This window comes from Spermophilus citellus (assembly GCF_964194105.1).
Source record: "Spermophilus citellus genome assembly, chromosome: X".
Classification (NCBI taxonomy): Eukaryota; Metazoa; Chordata; class Mammalia; order Rodentia; family Sciuridae; genus Spermophilus; species Spermophilus citellus.
The window spans coordinates 66,718,551-66,734,245 of NC_138190.1; the positions used below are offsets into that span (position 1 = coordinate 66,718,551).

Genomic DNA, 15,695 nt, shown 5'->3' on the forward strand with positions numbered 1-15,695 from the left:
GATAATCTAAGCAAAGAGTCTGTGTGGGGACTGCTTATTTAACAACACTTACCTTCTCCTTTTCTCTTCAGCTGCACAGAGGCTGGAGAGCATCTGACCTGGGTGCTTCACTACCCCACTCTCTACCCTCCCTAAAGGCACTTCTGACTTAAGTTAGGTGCTTGAGTATCTATGTCCTCCCTTCAGTGACCCCTCTACAAGCAACTTTGTGGCCTTTTTAGCAAAAAGAAAGATGCTAGAGGCTTAAAATATAATGAACCAGAACCCTCCAAAGTTACCAAAAAACAATCTGAAGCCGGGCATGGTGTTACACACCTGTAATCCCAGCAACTCAAAGGTGAAGGTAGGAGGACAGCAAGTTCAAGACCAGCCTGAGACTCTTAGCAAGACCCTAAGCAATTTAGTGAGACCCTGTCTCAATATAAAAAATAAAAAGGATTGGGAACATAGCTCAGTGGTTAAGCACCCCTGGATTCAATCCCTGGTACCAAGAAAAAAAAATCTGAAATCTAGAGGTTCCACTGGCCCAGGAGATGGGGGACAATGACAGTGAGGACTTGAAGATAAAGAGACTCAAGTGACCAAGACATTTTTTAAATACTACTGAGGACAAACCAGTTAGAATACTATCTTCTGGGCAGGAGTCCTGTGGCTGTGAAAAGAGCTAGTATGGAAATGACAAAAAAGGTTTATTTATTTTGTTTTATTTATTTGTTTGTTTTTTGGTACTGGGGATTGACCCCAGGGGCGTTTAACCACTGAGCCACATCCCCTGCCCTTTTTGTCTTTTATTTAGAGACAGGGTCTCTCTGAGTTGCTTAGGGCCCACTAAGTGTCTGAGGCTGGCTTTGACCTCGCCATCCCCCTGCCTCAGCCTCATGAGCTGCTAGGATTACAGGAGTGCACCACCATTCCTAGCTGACAAAAAGCTTTTATAGCAGTTATCTTACTGCAAATATCCAGAGCTAATGACTTCCATACTCTTGAGTACTCCACAGAAAGTCACCCTTCATTCAGAAAGTAGAGAGCAAAAGTGGAGAGAAAGGCAAAAGGGGAAGGGAAGTAGTGTTTGTGAGATCTATAGGGGTTGGCCTGGGACTCCAGCTGGAGTTGGATCTGTTTGACATATAAACCCCAGATGTTCTTCTGAGTGGTAGAAAGAGAGGTAGGGGAACAGTACTGAGAGGAAAGAGGGTGGTACATCCAGCAAACATGATAAAAATGCACTGTAAAAATAGGAGAAGCTGAGAAAATATGTGGTGGTAAGCTAATTTCATACTTTGCTCTCAGCAACCCTGAAACTGGAGCAAAGTAGAGCGAAAAGAGGGCAAGACTACCAGGGTGAAGAGGCTGCACTCCCTCAAAGCACCTAAACATGCCACATTCCCCACTCACAAGTAGATGCCAAGTGATTTTACATTAGCCACAGCACCCACCTTCAGAGCAAGTGGTTACATGACCCTAGGTTTGCTAGTCCTCTGTCATCTCTGAAACCAGAGAGGTCTGGAGTGGGCCTAAACCCTCTTCCCAGAAACTTTTGAATACTATGAGGGATGAAGAATAGGGGAAGATGAAGATAGAAAGAAACTTTCAATAAATGTTTCCCAATCCCATGTGGAGTAGAAAATGGGTCTAGGTCAAGAGGTACAATCCAGGCTGCCCATATTCTATCATTCTCACCTGGCAAGTCTCCCAGGCTGGGTCCTTTACACTAGTCCTGCAGAACCTTCTTTAGAAGCCCCTGTTACATTAAACCTGACCCACAGACAGATGGAATAGTCATAATCCGTGTGTGAATGTGTGTGTGAGTGTGTGTGTGTGTTAAGAACAAAACCCTTTCTCTAAGATTTATTCATTCAATTCCAGATAAAACAGCTTCTTTCAACACAGTAAATCCCACCTCATCATTCACATAATCTGAAAGAGTAAATGATTCTTTCTTTTCAAAATGCAACAAAGCAAAAAGATGCTGGTAGGAAAAACAGTGCATCCTCCTGGGAAACTGGACTGCTCCAAATGTTGTGAGCATCTTTTATGTACTTCTGCCACTGTCAACAGTTCAGCTGCTTGTTTACTCTTCATGGGGCTGGAGGAAATATTGTCAATGACAACAAAATGTAAATCTAAAGAAAATGAGTGAGCTCTGTGCATGCTACTTCCTTAGGCATACTTTCAGCTAAGCTGAAGCTGAAGTTGACCAGGGATTGTGGACACCCAAGAGGGCCTTCTCTAAGATCACAAGCACCAGCCCTCCCCTCCCCCACCACAGTGGGATCCAGGCAGCAGCCCTGAGCCAGCTATAAAGACGCCCTGTGCTGTCTGGACCCCTCTACAGGGAACCTCTGTATCACATTTAGGAATCTTGGTTTACTCTTCTAGCCTGCAGTAACAGCTAACCAAGGTCACACTGACCATGCCTTTCTGAGAAATGAGAGCAAGCTGTGGGAAACTAAATTTCAGAAGAGGAGTCCAAACTGAGACCTGAGGAAATACTTATAGTTTATATTTTTAAAGAAGAGATTCAAATGCTGAGAAACAGGAACATACAGACCCACCCTGCTAGTCCAAAGCAGGCCAAGTGGAGGGATTTCTCTTGGAGGCCCAGCTTTCTGTTGAGCAAGGCACTGTGGGAGATGCAGCCATATGCTCAGAGTTGTCCTGATATACTCAATAAAAAGGAATGGGTCTTTTTTTATTGGTTCTTTGTAGTTATACATGACAATAGAATTCATTTTGATATAATTATACAAGCATGGAATATATCTTATTCTAATTAGGACCCTATTCTTGTGGATGTACACAATGGTGGGATTTGCTACAGTGTATTCATACATGTACATCGGAAAATTATTTCAGATTCATTCCACTGTCTTTCCTTTTCCTATTCCCCCTCCCTTCCCTTCATTTCCCTTTGTCCAGTTTACTAAATATCTATTCTTCCTCTCTCCCCTTTTATTGTGGGTTAGCTTCCATACATCAGTGAAAATGAACCATATCCATATGCATGGGTAAATGATATCTAAATGGCTTTTCCTTGCTTTCCTAATCTCCTCCCAATCCTTCCTCCTCCATTCAGGAAGATTTACAAATTTTCATTTGCCTGAACGAGTCAACATTTATGGTAGTTAAGTAGTAAAGAATAAGATATCACACAATTCTAGAAGGATAGATGGAAGAGCTAGAAAGTTCATATAGTCAAATCTTTTCATTTACAGATAGATAAACTGAGATATTCAGAGGTAGAATGCCTACTCAAAGTCACTGAACAGTTAGGGGCACAAGTTATCTAACTCCTAGTCACTGACTAGCTGATATCACTGAGATTGCCAGATTCTTGGGGGTCCATATTTGGCCTGAAGTCTTCCTTTTTTAAGATTTAGAATAAGCATTTGAGGCCACTGCTCAGTGAGCCAGGGATACAGCCTCAACCAGTTAACCCAGCTCAAACAAGCATTCTCTTATTTGGCTTCCAAACACCCCAACCTCTCTTTCTCATCCTTTACAATGAATCAAGGTTGTAGTATGGGATCTAGTTTTCTTGGAGAGGAGGCAGGGGAATAACTCAAAAGATGTTTGGCTGATGGCCCTGTGACCTGAAGTTCCACAGTAGGCTCTGAGTCAACACGATCTAGCTCTGCTGGACAGTAGCCTTCAGCCAAAGTCAAAAGATTGGTGGGGGCTGGGGATGTGGCTCAAGCGGTAGCGCGCTCGCCTGGCATGCGTGCGGCCCAGGTTCGATCCTCAGCACCACCTTTTAAATAAATATTAAAAAAATTCTCTCTCTCTCTCTCTCTCTCTCTCTCTCTCTCTCTCTCCCCTCTCTCACTCTCTCTTTAAAAAAAAAAAAAAAAAAAGATTGGTGGATTTGGGTTGGGGTTGTGGCTCAGAGGTAGAGCGCTCACCTAGCATGTGTGAGGCACTGGGTTTGATCCTCAGCACCACATAAAAATAAAATAAAGATATTGTGTCCACCTATAACTAAATAATAAATAAATAAATATTTTAAAAAATATTTTTTAAAAAAGATTGGCAGGGGGATAGTAGGGGATAGGAAAGGTAGCAGAATACAACAATTACTATTAGTGCATTATGTAAAATTGTGGATGTGTAACTGACGTGATTCTGCAATCTGTATTTGGGGTAAAATTGGGAGTTCATAACCCACTTCAATCTAATGTATGAAATATAATATGTCAAGAGCTTTGTAATGTTGTGAACAACCAATTAAAAAAATGTAAAAAAAATAAAAATAAAAAAGATTGGCAGATTTGTTCAAATGATACCTTAATCCCAAAGTCAGCAATGAAAACCCCTAAGATGGGGAAGACAAAGATAGCCTACTCTGCTCTAGCCCCACCCATCTTGAGTACTCTGGGTTCACCTGAAGACAGAGTGGACCCTTCTTCTCCATGCCTAGAAAATTCAGTCTCCATCAGAGTGATCCAGCAGCTTGAGTAGTGAAGTTTCTTGACCATTTTCCCTTTCCCTAATAGTGAGAACCTTACTCTACCCCCACTCAGGAGCTTGCAAGGGCCATGCTTATAAACTGCCCAATGCCGGGCACAGTGGTGCATGCCTATAATCCCAGCAGCTCTGGAGGCTGAGACAGGAGGAGAGGATTGCAAGTTGAAAACCAGCCTCAGCAAAAAACAAGATGCTAAGCAACTCACTAAGACACTGTCTCTAAAAAAAAAAAAAAAAAAATAGGGCTGGGGATGTGGTTCAATAGTCAAATGTCCCCCAAAAAAACTGCCCAATTAAAAAAAAAACGCTTCTCATCATATTTTACGAGTCAGTACTAGACTCACAGTTGAGGTGGAAAATACAGAGTAATGGGTTTACTCTGGAGCACTTTCAAAAAAACTTTGGTTTGGATCCAATGTTAGCAACTTTGTCTTGTTCTGCCTTATCCTGAGCCGCCAACCCTAACCCTACCCCCATTTAGAATTTTGATAGTGAGCTAAGGCCTGCAACCTATGCCACCTTGCTCCTCTTTCTCTAAAAGCCTCACTTATCATCCCAGGAAACCATTCTGGGCCTATAGTTTCTACAGATTGACTGGTTGCCTCCTATCCTGTCTGTGGCTTGATCTGGGTTGGAGAACTCCTAAATTTCCCCACAGTCTCTACAAAAGTATAGACACATTTCTCACCTGATCTCTACTGCTTCTTCCCTAAACCAGACCATGGTTACCTGCCTCACTTTCAAAAACCTTTCGCCTGCCAGTCCTCCCAGGCCTAGAACCCAGGAAAAGTTGGCTCTGCCTCTAAACAGATGAAGAGAGGACACTACATATACTTCTGTTGACACTACAGAACCATGCACATCATAGAGTCCACAAAGATTGTACATTGTATGCTCTAGTATGTCCTGAATTCCACTTCCCTCCTACCTCCTGTGGCCTTTGCCCATGTCCAAAGGCCCCCTAAGGCGGAGTTATTCCCCAAACATCAAAACTACCTTTCTCTGGGATTCTCTCACATCTGTAGAATCTTAGATCCACAAAACCAATCAGGACAGCTTTAGCGTTGTGATGATGTTAAGCCTAACCAAAAACAATCTGGATTATGAAGTGCCTCCAAATAGTAATTCATAGATGTTTAGAGATGGAAGTCGTTAATAGAAATGGACCATGCATCAACCTCCTGGAGTGACCCCCATAATGGCTATTGGGCAAATACTGGCTGATAAAAATGATAGCAAACTTCTATTTGGCTTTGTGTCCTTTTGGGACACCAAGGCTGTAGCACAGGTGGCCAGGACAGTTTGAGTAAATTGCAGACAGTATGTTCAGGCAGAGACATTTGGAATCTCAGGATCTAAATGGTGGCTTGAGAAAGCTGAGGAGATGAAGAAAGGTAGTGCTGAGAATGAGATTTTCTGGAATGTAGTAGGGTGTTCCTGACTTTTCCAAAATAAAAACTGAGGTGTTCCTTAGAGGCTCTTGTATCAAAAATAACTTTAGTGAATTCAAGATACACCACAGCAAGGACCCAAGCCAAAGTACTCTGAGACCCTGGGGACATACCAAATTCCTTTCTGTCGCTTCCTGACCTATTACTCTCCATAATTTAAGCTAGTAACCTCAATTCCTCAGTGGACCTGGTCTGTGTCAGAATACATACTAGCCACACCTCTGCATAGACCACTGCACCACCGCCCCCCTCCAGCTGCCGTGAGGTCTTGACCGGAAAGTCCCAGCCAGCCCTCCCCCTGAGTCCCCTATGATCACCTACTTTGAAGTCTGTTCCCCAGCAGTGAACCTCTTCCTGGTAAAATAGTGGTTTTTCCAAGTTTTATTACACACTCCTAAGGCCCCAGCTCTAGGCCTGCTCACACCACATAAATGCCAGGGCCTAGCTTCAGTCCAGCCTCTGCTGCTTCTCTTCAAGTTGCACTCAAACTTTGCCACTAATCCCCAAGACCAACAGTCTGCTCTCAATCACAGGGCAACATTCAGGAGGTCCCTCCACCCATCTACCCACACACACCCCCCAATAACCTAGGCAACAGCCTGAGGCCCTACCCTGGCTGCCTTCCTAAGAGCCCCTGAACTACATCAAAGCAAAAAAAAAAAAAAAAAAAAAGTGGTCCCAGGGATGAGTGTGGCTGTGACCTTCCCCCTAGAAGTTGTTCCACATAGGCCAGGGACCCCTCCATTCCAGCATCAGGTGGCCTGGGTAGTGCTGAGATTGCCCTTGATAGCTACTGACATAGACTCAGACTTTCTTCAAGAGGGACCTGCACACTGTAGCTATGCCAGTGAGTCACAAGGTTTGGGGCACCAAAAGCCCCAAAGCCCCTTCTGCCAGGGCAGTCTAAAGAAGCTGCAAACTAAAAACACAAGTTCTCAGTTGAGGGCATTGAGAGAAGCTCTCCAAGGGGAATCCACAGGTGGATGCCCCAGAATTCAAGGTTTCTATGTTCACTTAATAGTCTCCAAGCCCCCTCAGATGGTAGCAGAAGTACATGCTGGGAATTGGCAAGAACAGAGAAAGCCTCAGCTCCAAACCAACACTGAAAATCCACATTTTCCAAGCTGCAAACTTGAGGTGGTGGCATATATAGAGTTGTCCTGGAGCCACCAGAGGAAGTGAAACTTAGGGGGTATTCCAAGCCCCCGACTCATGGGAGACATCTCACAAAAACTGCCTAAAGGGCTTCTCCGGCAAAGCAGATGGCTCCTTTGACTGTTCCAAGCTCACAGGAGGCCACAGTGTGAGGATCCTGCACCAGCTTTGCAGCCACTGGCCTGGAGAGAAAGGGCTATGCCCCCAACCCTGCCAATCTTAGGGAAGGAGACCAATTCAGCCCCAAGTCACAGCGGGAGGGCCAGTATTCTAGCTTCAGACGGAAAAGGGCACCCTCCCCACCCCCGCCATAGCAAGAGGCACGGGTTGGGGTGAAGGGGCATGGCTGAAGTTGGGGGTGGTGCGAAGTGAACCACAGGGCCCAGCCTGCCGGCGCCTCAAGCCTCAAGCCTCACGCCTCTCTGGCAGGAGACCGCCTCCCTGCCAACTTTGGGGCTCAACTCAAAAGACACCGAAATCCGCTCGTTCCCCCAGGGCTGCTTGGGATGGCCGTGGTCTGGCTGGGCCGTAACCACGGCAGGCAGAAACGCGTACACACCCCCAATCGCACTCCCTCTCTCCTCCCTCCCTTTCTCTCCTACAGACACACGCCTTCCATGTGTTTGACTCTGAGCAAAGAGTCACCAGGATTCCCGAAGTGTTTTTGACAGAAAGCACCTCCGCTCTTCCAAAGGAACAAGGGCTGCTGTGGAGATTCGTGGTATCGTGCTTCTCTCCCACCTCCCAATTCTCTCCACCCCACCTCCCAATTCTCTCTAGTCTTCATGCCTTCGCCCCCTCTGCCCCCCAAAATTCCTGCAAATATTTTCTTCCAGCACACATGGGCAAAGTACTTTAAACAAATCCAAAAGGTGAGTCTGGATTTGTCCCAGGGCAAAAAAAGTTCATTGCTTGCTTATGATCAATGAATGTCCCAGTTCCCACTCCCAGGACGTCTTGCACCTAGTCTCCACAGCTGAGGCTGCCCAGAGCCCAGCAACCCGCGTCTCAGCAGGGCCATGGGCAGAACAAGGGAAGGAGTAGCAGCGGCGCTTTGGAGGGGCGCCTCGTACCAGGAGGTATGGAGGTGGAAGCAGGAGTAGATACTCTTGCCTAGAATGCCAAGTGGGGCGCATGGGGCTACTCACCTGCTTGGAACTCCACCTGGCGATTTTTCTCTTTTTCCTCCTCTAGCAGCATGGAGTAGAGGATCCCGACGGAGTTATGGATGCCGAAGATGGAGCCGTTGCACCAGGTGGCAGCGAATACCACCATCCAGCCAAAGCCGCCTTCGGGAGGCTGGAAGCCACGCGCGGTGCCGCGAGTCTCCACTGTGGGCGTGGGCTCGGGTTCGTGCACCGGCTCCGGCTCAAACTCCAGCTCCGGCAGGGGTGCGGGGTCCGGTAGGGGCTGGGGCTCTGGTTGGGGCTCGGGCTGGGGCTCGGGCGGAGGCACGGGCACGGGCTCGGGCTCGGGCTCAGGCTCAGGCTCAGGCTCAGGCTCGGGCTCCGGCTCCGGACTACCCACCGGCTCCTGCTGTTCCTGGTCTGTCTCCTGCCAGGGCCCCTTGGCTTCCTCGCTCGCTGGGATTTGCTTCGCCATCGCGGCCGGGGGACTGTGGCTGCTCAGGCCGGAGGAGCGTCTGTGTGGCTGGTACTTGTTTCTACTGCTGCTGCTCCGAGCACTGCTGCTGCCACTGCCTCTGCCTCCTCCTCCTCGAGGCTCCGCGCCCCAGCTGGCCAGCCCGTCCCGCGACAGACGGTCCCTCGAGCCCTCTCCTCCTCCTCCGCCCCCGTCCAACCCCCCTCCTCCTCTCCCCATGTCATCTCTCTCTCCTCCCCCTCCTCCTCCCCCCACCTCTTCCTCCCTCAACAGGCAGCCGCTACAGCCTCGCTCTTCTCCCCAGCCCTTCCTCCTCCTCTTACTCGCCTACCTACTCTAGCCGTCGCCGCTTCTCCTAAACTCCCCTTCCAAACTACTGAATCCTGTTCTCCTTGTCCAGATGCCCAGTAGAGGAAGAATTTTAAAAGGGAAAGAAAAAAAAAGAGCACAAACTATTCTGCTTCTCTGCCCTCTTCTCCCCTCAGGCTCCAGAACCCGCATTGATCAACCCCGAGTCTCCCAGAAAAGACCCTGCCAGCCCTTCCCTCTTCCTCACAAGCAGCCTGCAATTGGGGTGCCTGGGGAGCCCAAGACGACAGGGTGAGGGACCCCACCCTGCCTTCAGGAGTCCCTGTGTCCCCAGTTGGGCTTGAGGGGGCGACCCAGAGGGGACAGCCTGGGCTTCGGACAGAGGGTGGGCACAATCTTCTGGAGCCCCAGGTCTTGGCCCCCCCACTGACCTACACGCACCCCCACCCCCCGTATCCCCCTACCCCCGCCCTTCCCGGCAAATCCCTGGCGGGGCCGAAAGAGGAGGAGGCGGCTCCGCAACGAGGCCCGCCCCTCCGGGCAGTCAATCAGGGCTTTGTTTGCGCCAACCTGGAGCCCAGAGAAGCCTCAGAGGGCCGGGTCTGGGCCGGGCCAGGGCAGAGTCTGGGCTAGGGGCCGGGCCAGGAAGGGAGGGAGGTGTAGTGGCACTAGAGGGGGCCGGGCCCAGGCCAAGGCGGGAGTCGGAGCTCGGTTCGGGCTCCTCCTGGCTCTCTCTGTCCCAGACTGTGGAGCGAGAAGTCGGAGCCGGGTTAAGCCGCCAGTTTGGGCTAAGCCTGCCCCGCCCCCGACATCCCGGCTAGGCTGGTCCCTTGGGCCTCGGCCTCCGTTTTTCGGTTCCTCGGGACTGCGCGAAGCCGCAAGAGTAGGGATGCCTTCCTAGTACCCACTGCCCCCTTCCAAGGCCCACCTTGGGCACACAGAAGTGGGAGTCCCGCTGAATGTCCTGTATTCGGGTCCCAGCTTTAAGACGGTAAGGGAGAGTTTGCACCCCAAAGAACGCATAGATCCCAAAAGTGGGTAAGGAGATCTATACTGCAAGTGGCAGGGCTCCCAGCCTGGTAATTTCGGAAAACCACCTCCCCTAAGGGTCTGTGCATTGAATACACTGAACATGCGGCCACGGTATTATTACCAAGCCACTGGGCTCCCCATGAGCAGGAGATCGAGCTCCAAGCCCTTTTTACCCCTTATCTCATTAACCCTCCTGCTAGGTGAAAGATTGCTCTCAAAATGGAAATGCAGTCCAGGTGCCTCAGGTGCTTAATGACTGCCAATATACACAGTCATTAAGCACCTGAGGGCAGGCGGAGCTGGATGAGAAGGTAGAGACTTCCTAAGGGGCTTAGGGTGCCAGGAGAGGAAACAGCCAAATTCACAAAGCACCTGCGGTGCCACTCAACATTGCGTGATAGACTATAAAGAGCGTCTCTTATTGCCCTGAGAGAAGTATTATCACCTGCTTTTTGCAGACTCCAAACTGAAGTTTAACAGAGGTCAAGGCATTTATCAGCCTAAGGTCATGAGGCAAGTCAAAGACAAGCCAGAATTCAAGGAAGGTCTCCATAAGGCAATGCCTCCTGATGCCTCTCTAGTCCTTCACCACAAGAGTTTAGAACTTGGCCTCCAAGGAAGGACACAGAGGAAGGAAGGCAAGATCTGGCTGAGAAACTCAGTAGTAGGCTTAGGGAGAAGGTGGTATCCACCATAAACCTTGAATATTGAGTAGGATTTTAACAGGCTGGGTGGGAGTGGCCCCCTGCTTCAGAGCATGCCCTGAACTCAAAACACAGAAGGACTAGAGGAAAGTGAAAGCTAATCAGGCCAAAAAGTTAATATGTATGCTGCCTCTCCCCAGAAACATTTACATTTTAATAAAAATCCACAATTCTTCAACCATTAGAAATGACAAAACACGGACATTGTGGGCACTGGGGCTTAAGGTTCACTTTTTCATCAGGCTTCTCACAATACATACAGCAAACTGATGCTCCAAGGGAGTACTAACTTTGGTATTCACTTGCAGAGAACCCGACTGAAACCCTAAAAAGGTTATTTCCAACCCCAGAGCTAGGAATAGACCCTGGAGTTCTGTACCCCATCTAGATTCCCACTGTCTAAATTCTACTTCCCTCGTTGTTTAAATGGGTTTTTTAGATCACCAGAATGGGATACTGGTGAATGATGATACCTACTGAAGATCTCCTATGAACCTAGCACTATGCTAGGCCCTTTACATCCATGATCTTCATAAAAATACTACCAATTAGTGATGATTTGTCCTTATTTCAAAAATGATGAAATAGAGGCTCCAGGAGGTTGTCAGTTGTTTAAGTCTACAAAGCCAGTAAGAAGTAGAACAGGTATCTTTGCTCATTTGAGTGAGTTTCAGAGTGTGCGCCCCACCAAGGAGACAGGATTATATAACCACCATCCCATCATTCTAGCAAATACATGCAGCATCTAACATTTCTCCCCACTTTAGAAAGTGCAGGTACTGAATAATGACTAGAATGCTGGCATCAGGAGACCTGGATTCTAATTGGAGTTCTACCATTGCATGCCTGTGTGATCTTGAACAGTTTTCCCTCTTTCAGTCTCAAGTTCTTTATGTGCAAAATAAGAGTTAATGCCTACTTCACAGAGTAGTGTTAAATGCCATGCTGAGGGGCATAGACTTTACTTTGGCTATACAAGTGCTATGGTTTGGCTAAGTGTCCCCCAAAGGCCCATGTGTTAAAGGGTTGGTTGCCAGCCTATTGGGAAGTGGTGGAACCTTTAAGAGGTGGTGCCTAGTGGGAGGAAGTTAGATCACTAGGGGGACATGTTCTTGAAGGGAATATTGGGACTCTGACCCCTTCCTATTTGCTTCCTGGCTGTCATAGGTGAGCAGCTCCTCTGACATGCATTCCCATCATGATGTAGTATGCCACCACAGGCTGGGCCCAAAAGCAATAAGATCAAGATACCATGAACTGAAACCAGGAGCCAAATTAAATCTTTTCTCCTTAAAAGTTGATTATCTCAAGTATTTTATCACAGCAATGGAAAACTGACTATCACAAGATTGCCACTGAAGACTTTTTGAGTAGTAGAGCTGCATCTTAAAGAGAAAATTATGGCAAAAGAAAATAGAAGATGTCTTGGAAAGATTCAAAATAAAGAAAATAGGCATCATGGGCTGGGGCTGTAGCTCAGTGGTAGAGCGCTCGCCTAGCACATGTGAGGCCCTGGGTTTGATCCTCAGCACCACATAAAAATAAATAAATAAAATAAAGGTATTTTAAAAATAGGCATCAGATGCATGAAATGTTCCCTACAAATTTCTAAATCAGACTTGGTCAATACACATCATCAACAGCAACAGATCTTTAGAGACACCGACTGTGTAGAGGCTCATCAGTTTTGCTCATGCTCACAGCAAGTAAGTGACATGTAGCTGCTGTAGTCCTTTATTTTACTTGTCTACAGGCCTTAGAAAAAACAGTTGAGATCTCCAGGTTACATTGCAAGTAAGAGGATGTGCTTTCATTCTATCCCTAAAAGAAATGAGCCCACAATGGAATCATTCCAACTACTTATGCCTTTGACTGTTCAATAAGCAGGTAAAGCAGAGCAGTAGTTTTATAATCTAGTTGAACTTCAGAACCTAAGAGTTTTGTGAAAGTACTAACTCCTAGGTCCCAATTCAAACTTGTTGAATCATAATATCTGGAGGTGGAACCCAGGAAAAGTTTAACAAGGATACACTACCAAGTATAAAAACCACTAGACAAAAACAATGATTCCCAAAAATTTGGATTTCCAAGACTAGTAAAATTTCTCCCAAAATTTTGGAGACCCAACATGATGATGCCAAGCTTTTAATGTTGTCATGTATCATTACTATCATGTAATTAATAAAATGATATTTTAACACCAAAATATAGAAAATGTACAAAGAACATAATCTTTTATAGAGGAAAGTCACTTTGTTTGTGGGAGTGGATACTTGGGAATGAAACCAGGGGTACTCTACCACTGAGCTACATCTCCAGTCCTTTTTATTTAGACAGGGTCTCATTAAGTTGCCAAAACTGGACATCAATTTGCCATCCTCCTGCCTCAGCCTCCTGAATTACTGGGACTACAGGTGTGCACTGCCATACCCAGCTAGGAAAGTCTTTCTCAAATCAGTTGTCAATAATTTTTCTCATGGGTCAGCAGACTTATGAAAATATCACAGACTGTCATGGGTATGTTGACTAGTTCTTGGGAGTTCCTGGACTGGATAAAAGACCTTTCTGTCCCTGAAGTTCTCTATTTTAGCCCAAATGTACTCCCTTGCTTTGGGCTTTTCCTATTCTTCAATATATTTTTTTTGTCTTGAATGGAACTCAACAGGTCATGACATCATCTCCCTGCTCTGTTTCTAAATCATCTGAATAAATACTTGAGAATGGGTGAAATATTTTTAAATGGCTTTTAATTGTAGATGAACACAATACCTTTATTTTATTTATTTTTATGTGGTGCTGAGAATTGAACCCAGTGCCTCACAAGTGCTGGGCAAGCACTCTGCCCCTGAGCTGCACCCCCAACCCCTTGAGAATGGGTGAAATGTTGGCATCATTCTCAAGAAGGTAAGTACATAATCTTTCCCTCCTTTGCTCACTTTTCTTTATTCCTTTTTATGAGGGTAACTTAAGAGTTCTGATGACACAGCATCACCTTAGATTCAAGAGCCAAATGGGATTGATTGTGAAAAAGAGCCAGGATGCTCCTGTAGTAACAAAAAAAAATCCAAGCAGAAAAGACTTTGGTTTTATTGTTCATAATCAGGAAGAGTACTTATGGGAACCCACATTACTGGGAAATGAATTTGAATGTTGACACCTTCTGATGGCCAAAGTGGAAACATGAAAGGGAAAAGATATTGGACATAGCCTGATTTCAGCTTGAGCCAGAAGGCTATTCATAATAATAGGTGCATTAAAAACGAATCAATTGGCCATATGCATGGAGCCTGCTTCCTGAATGCCAAGGAAGCAGTCTGCTCAATAGTTAGTCTATTATTAGAGCAGCCATAGAGGGGAAAAGATGACAGAAGCAGCAGGAGGATTGTGGAAAAGAAAGAGATAGGAAATAATTAACTCTCTGAGAGCTAGCGTAGAACAGCAAAGCATGAAGTAAGAGAAAGGGTGACATGGATTGGTCTTTTGATAATATTCAAGGGAGAAATGGAATGGGTTTTAAGCCTTTTATTAATTCATTTTTTCCATTCATTCAAGAGATTTGCCTGCTACATGATTTATATCGTACTAGACCCTGGTTAAAAGTTTCCCATCCTGAAAAGTGGAACCTCTGTAAGGGCTGGAAAGGAGGTATCCAGGATGCATGGTTACAAAAGCAGTAAAAGGATGGGCCTTGCCTTTGTTATATGTTTAGCCCCTCTAGTACACAGGATCAGCATTATTTGTTTTTATATCCTTAGCATTTTACACAATGCCTTACTCAAAGAAGGTGTTCAATAAATAGATAAATAAATTTAGCTACTTGATGTAAAAAGCCTCAGCTTCTTCACCCATAAATAACAGGGATGAGACCATTTCTCAGGATTATTGTGAGGATTGGAAATAAAGTATGGAAAGCACTTAGTATAGCATCTGGCATGAAAGGCACTCAATGTTAGCTTGTAGTTGGTGCTCAAAAATGTTAGTACCAAGGTGACTTGAAGAGTGCTTACATTGGAATAAGAAAAAAACTGCCCCATATGGTTTTTGGCATTGATTCAATTCCAAAATATAGAATATAGAGTGTCAGAGCTGGAAGAGTCCTTCCATAAAGTTCAATCTCCTCATTTTACAAATGAGAAAACTGAAACCTAAACAGGCAAAAAGACTTACTTAGGTTAACTTCTAAATTATCCCAGCTGTTCCTTCTAATTATCTCTAATCATAATGGAAGGTGGTGATATGATATGATCTACATACATATGGGGTAGGGACGTCATTTTACAAATGAGAAAATTAAATGACATGCCCAAGGGCCTATGATTCCCTATGATTCACACTATGGCAATCTGGCTCCAGAGTCTGTGATTTTTTACTCTACAATTCTCTATCAGAATTCATGAGATTATAGTAAAATTGCCCATTTAACTGTCTCCTCACTATCTTCCTGCTCCTTGGGAGTAGGAACAGTTTCTGACCTCTACTGTTCATTCCCTTAACAAAGATTTATTAGCAACTATTACATAATCAGGACTTGCTAGTCCCAAACAGCAGATAAATCTTTGAAACCAGATAATATGGCTCTGTGGTACTATTGGTGTGTTCATTTCCTTTTGTTATCTCCTACCCTTTACTACTGTCTTATGGAATGTTGCAGTCTAGTCTCATCTATTCTACAAGTCATAAGGTTCTGTGCCCATGCTGGAATCAGGCTGTTCAAGGAGAATACCTGGTGAGAAACTTTGTGGGGCAAGTGAACTGCCAAAGACTTGAGATATGAGGGTTCCTTACCACCTGGAAAGGTTTCTTTCAGTAAAGGTGCTGGGGGTATTTCATTTGAAAATTCTTAATTTTATTTTGATTCACTCATTTTAGGAAGTGATCTGGCCATACAATACCTTTTGTCCTGTCTCCCCTACTCCTCCCATTTGGCTCTTTGAGAATTTACAGTCTAGGAGCTGGGGATGTAGCTGAATGATAGAGC

At 45.8% G+C, this 15,695-nt stretch overlaps 1 protein-coding gene across 1 annotated transcript in view; it reads right to left on the reverse strand.

Annotated features, from left to right (window-relative positions):
- The window catches only part of SLC16A2 (solute carrier family 16 member 2), a 115,678-nt gene extending 106,790 nt beyond the window's left edge, over positions 1 to 8,888 (reverse strand). Inside the window, exon 1 of the mRNA XM_081278023.1 lies at positions 8,219 to 8,888. Coding sequence (XP_081134149.1) covers positions 8,219 to 8,672 — 454 coding nt within the window. The 5' untranslated portion in view covers positions 8,673 to 8,888. The remainder of the gene's footprint in view (positions 1 to 8,218) is intronic.
- Positions 8,889 to 15,695: the final 6,807 nt, after the last annotated feature.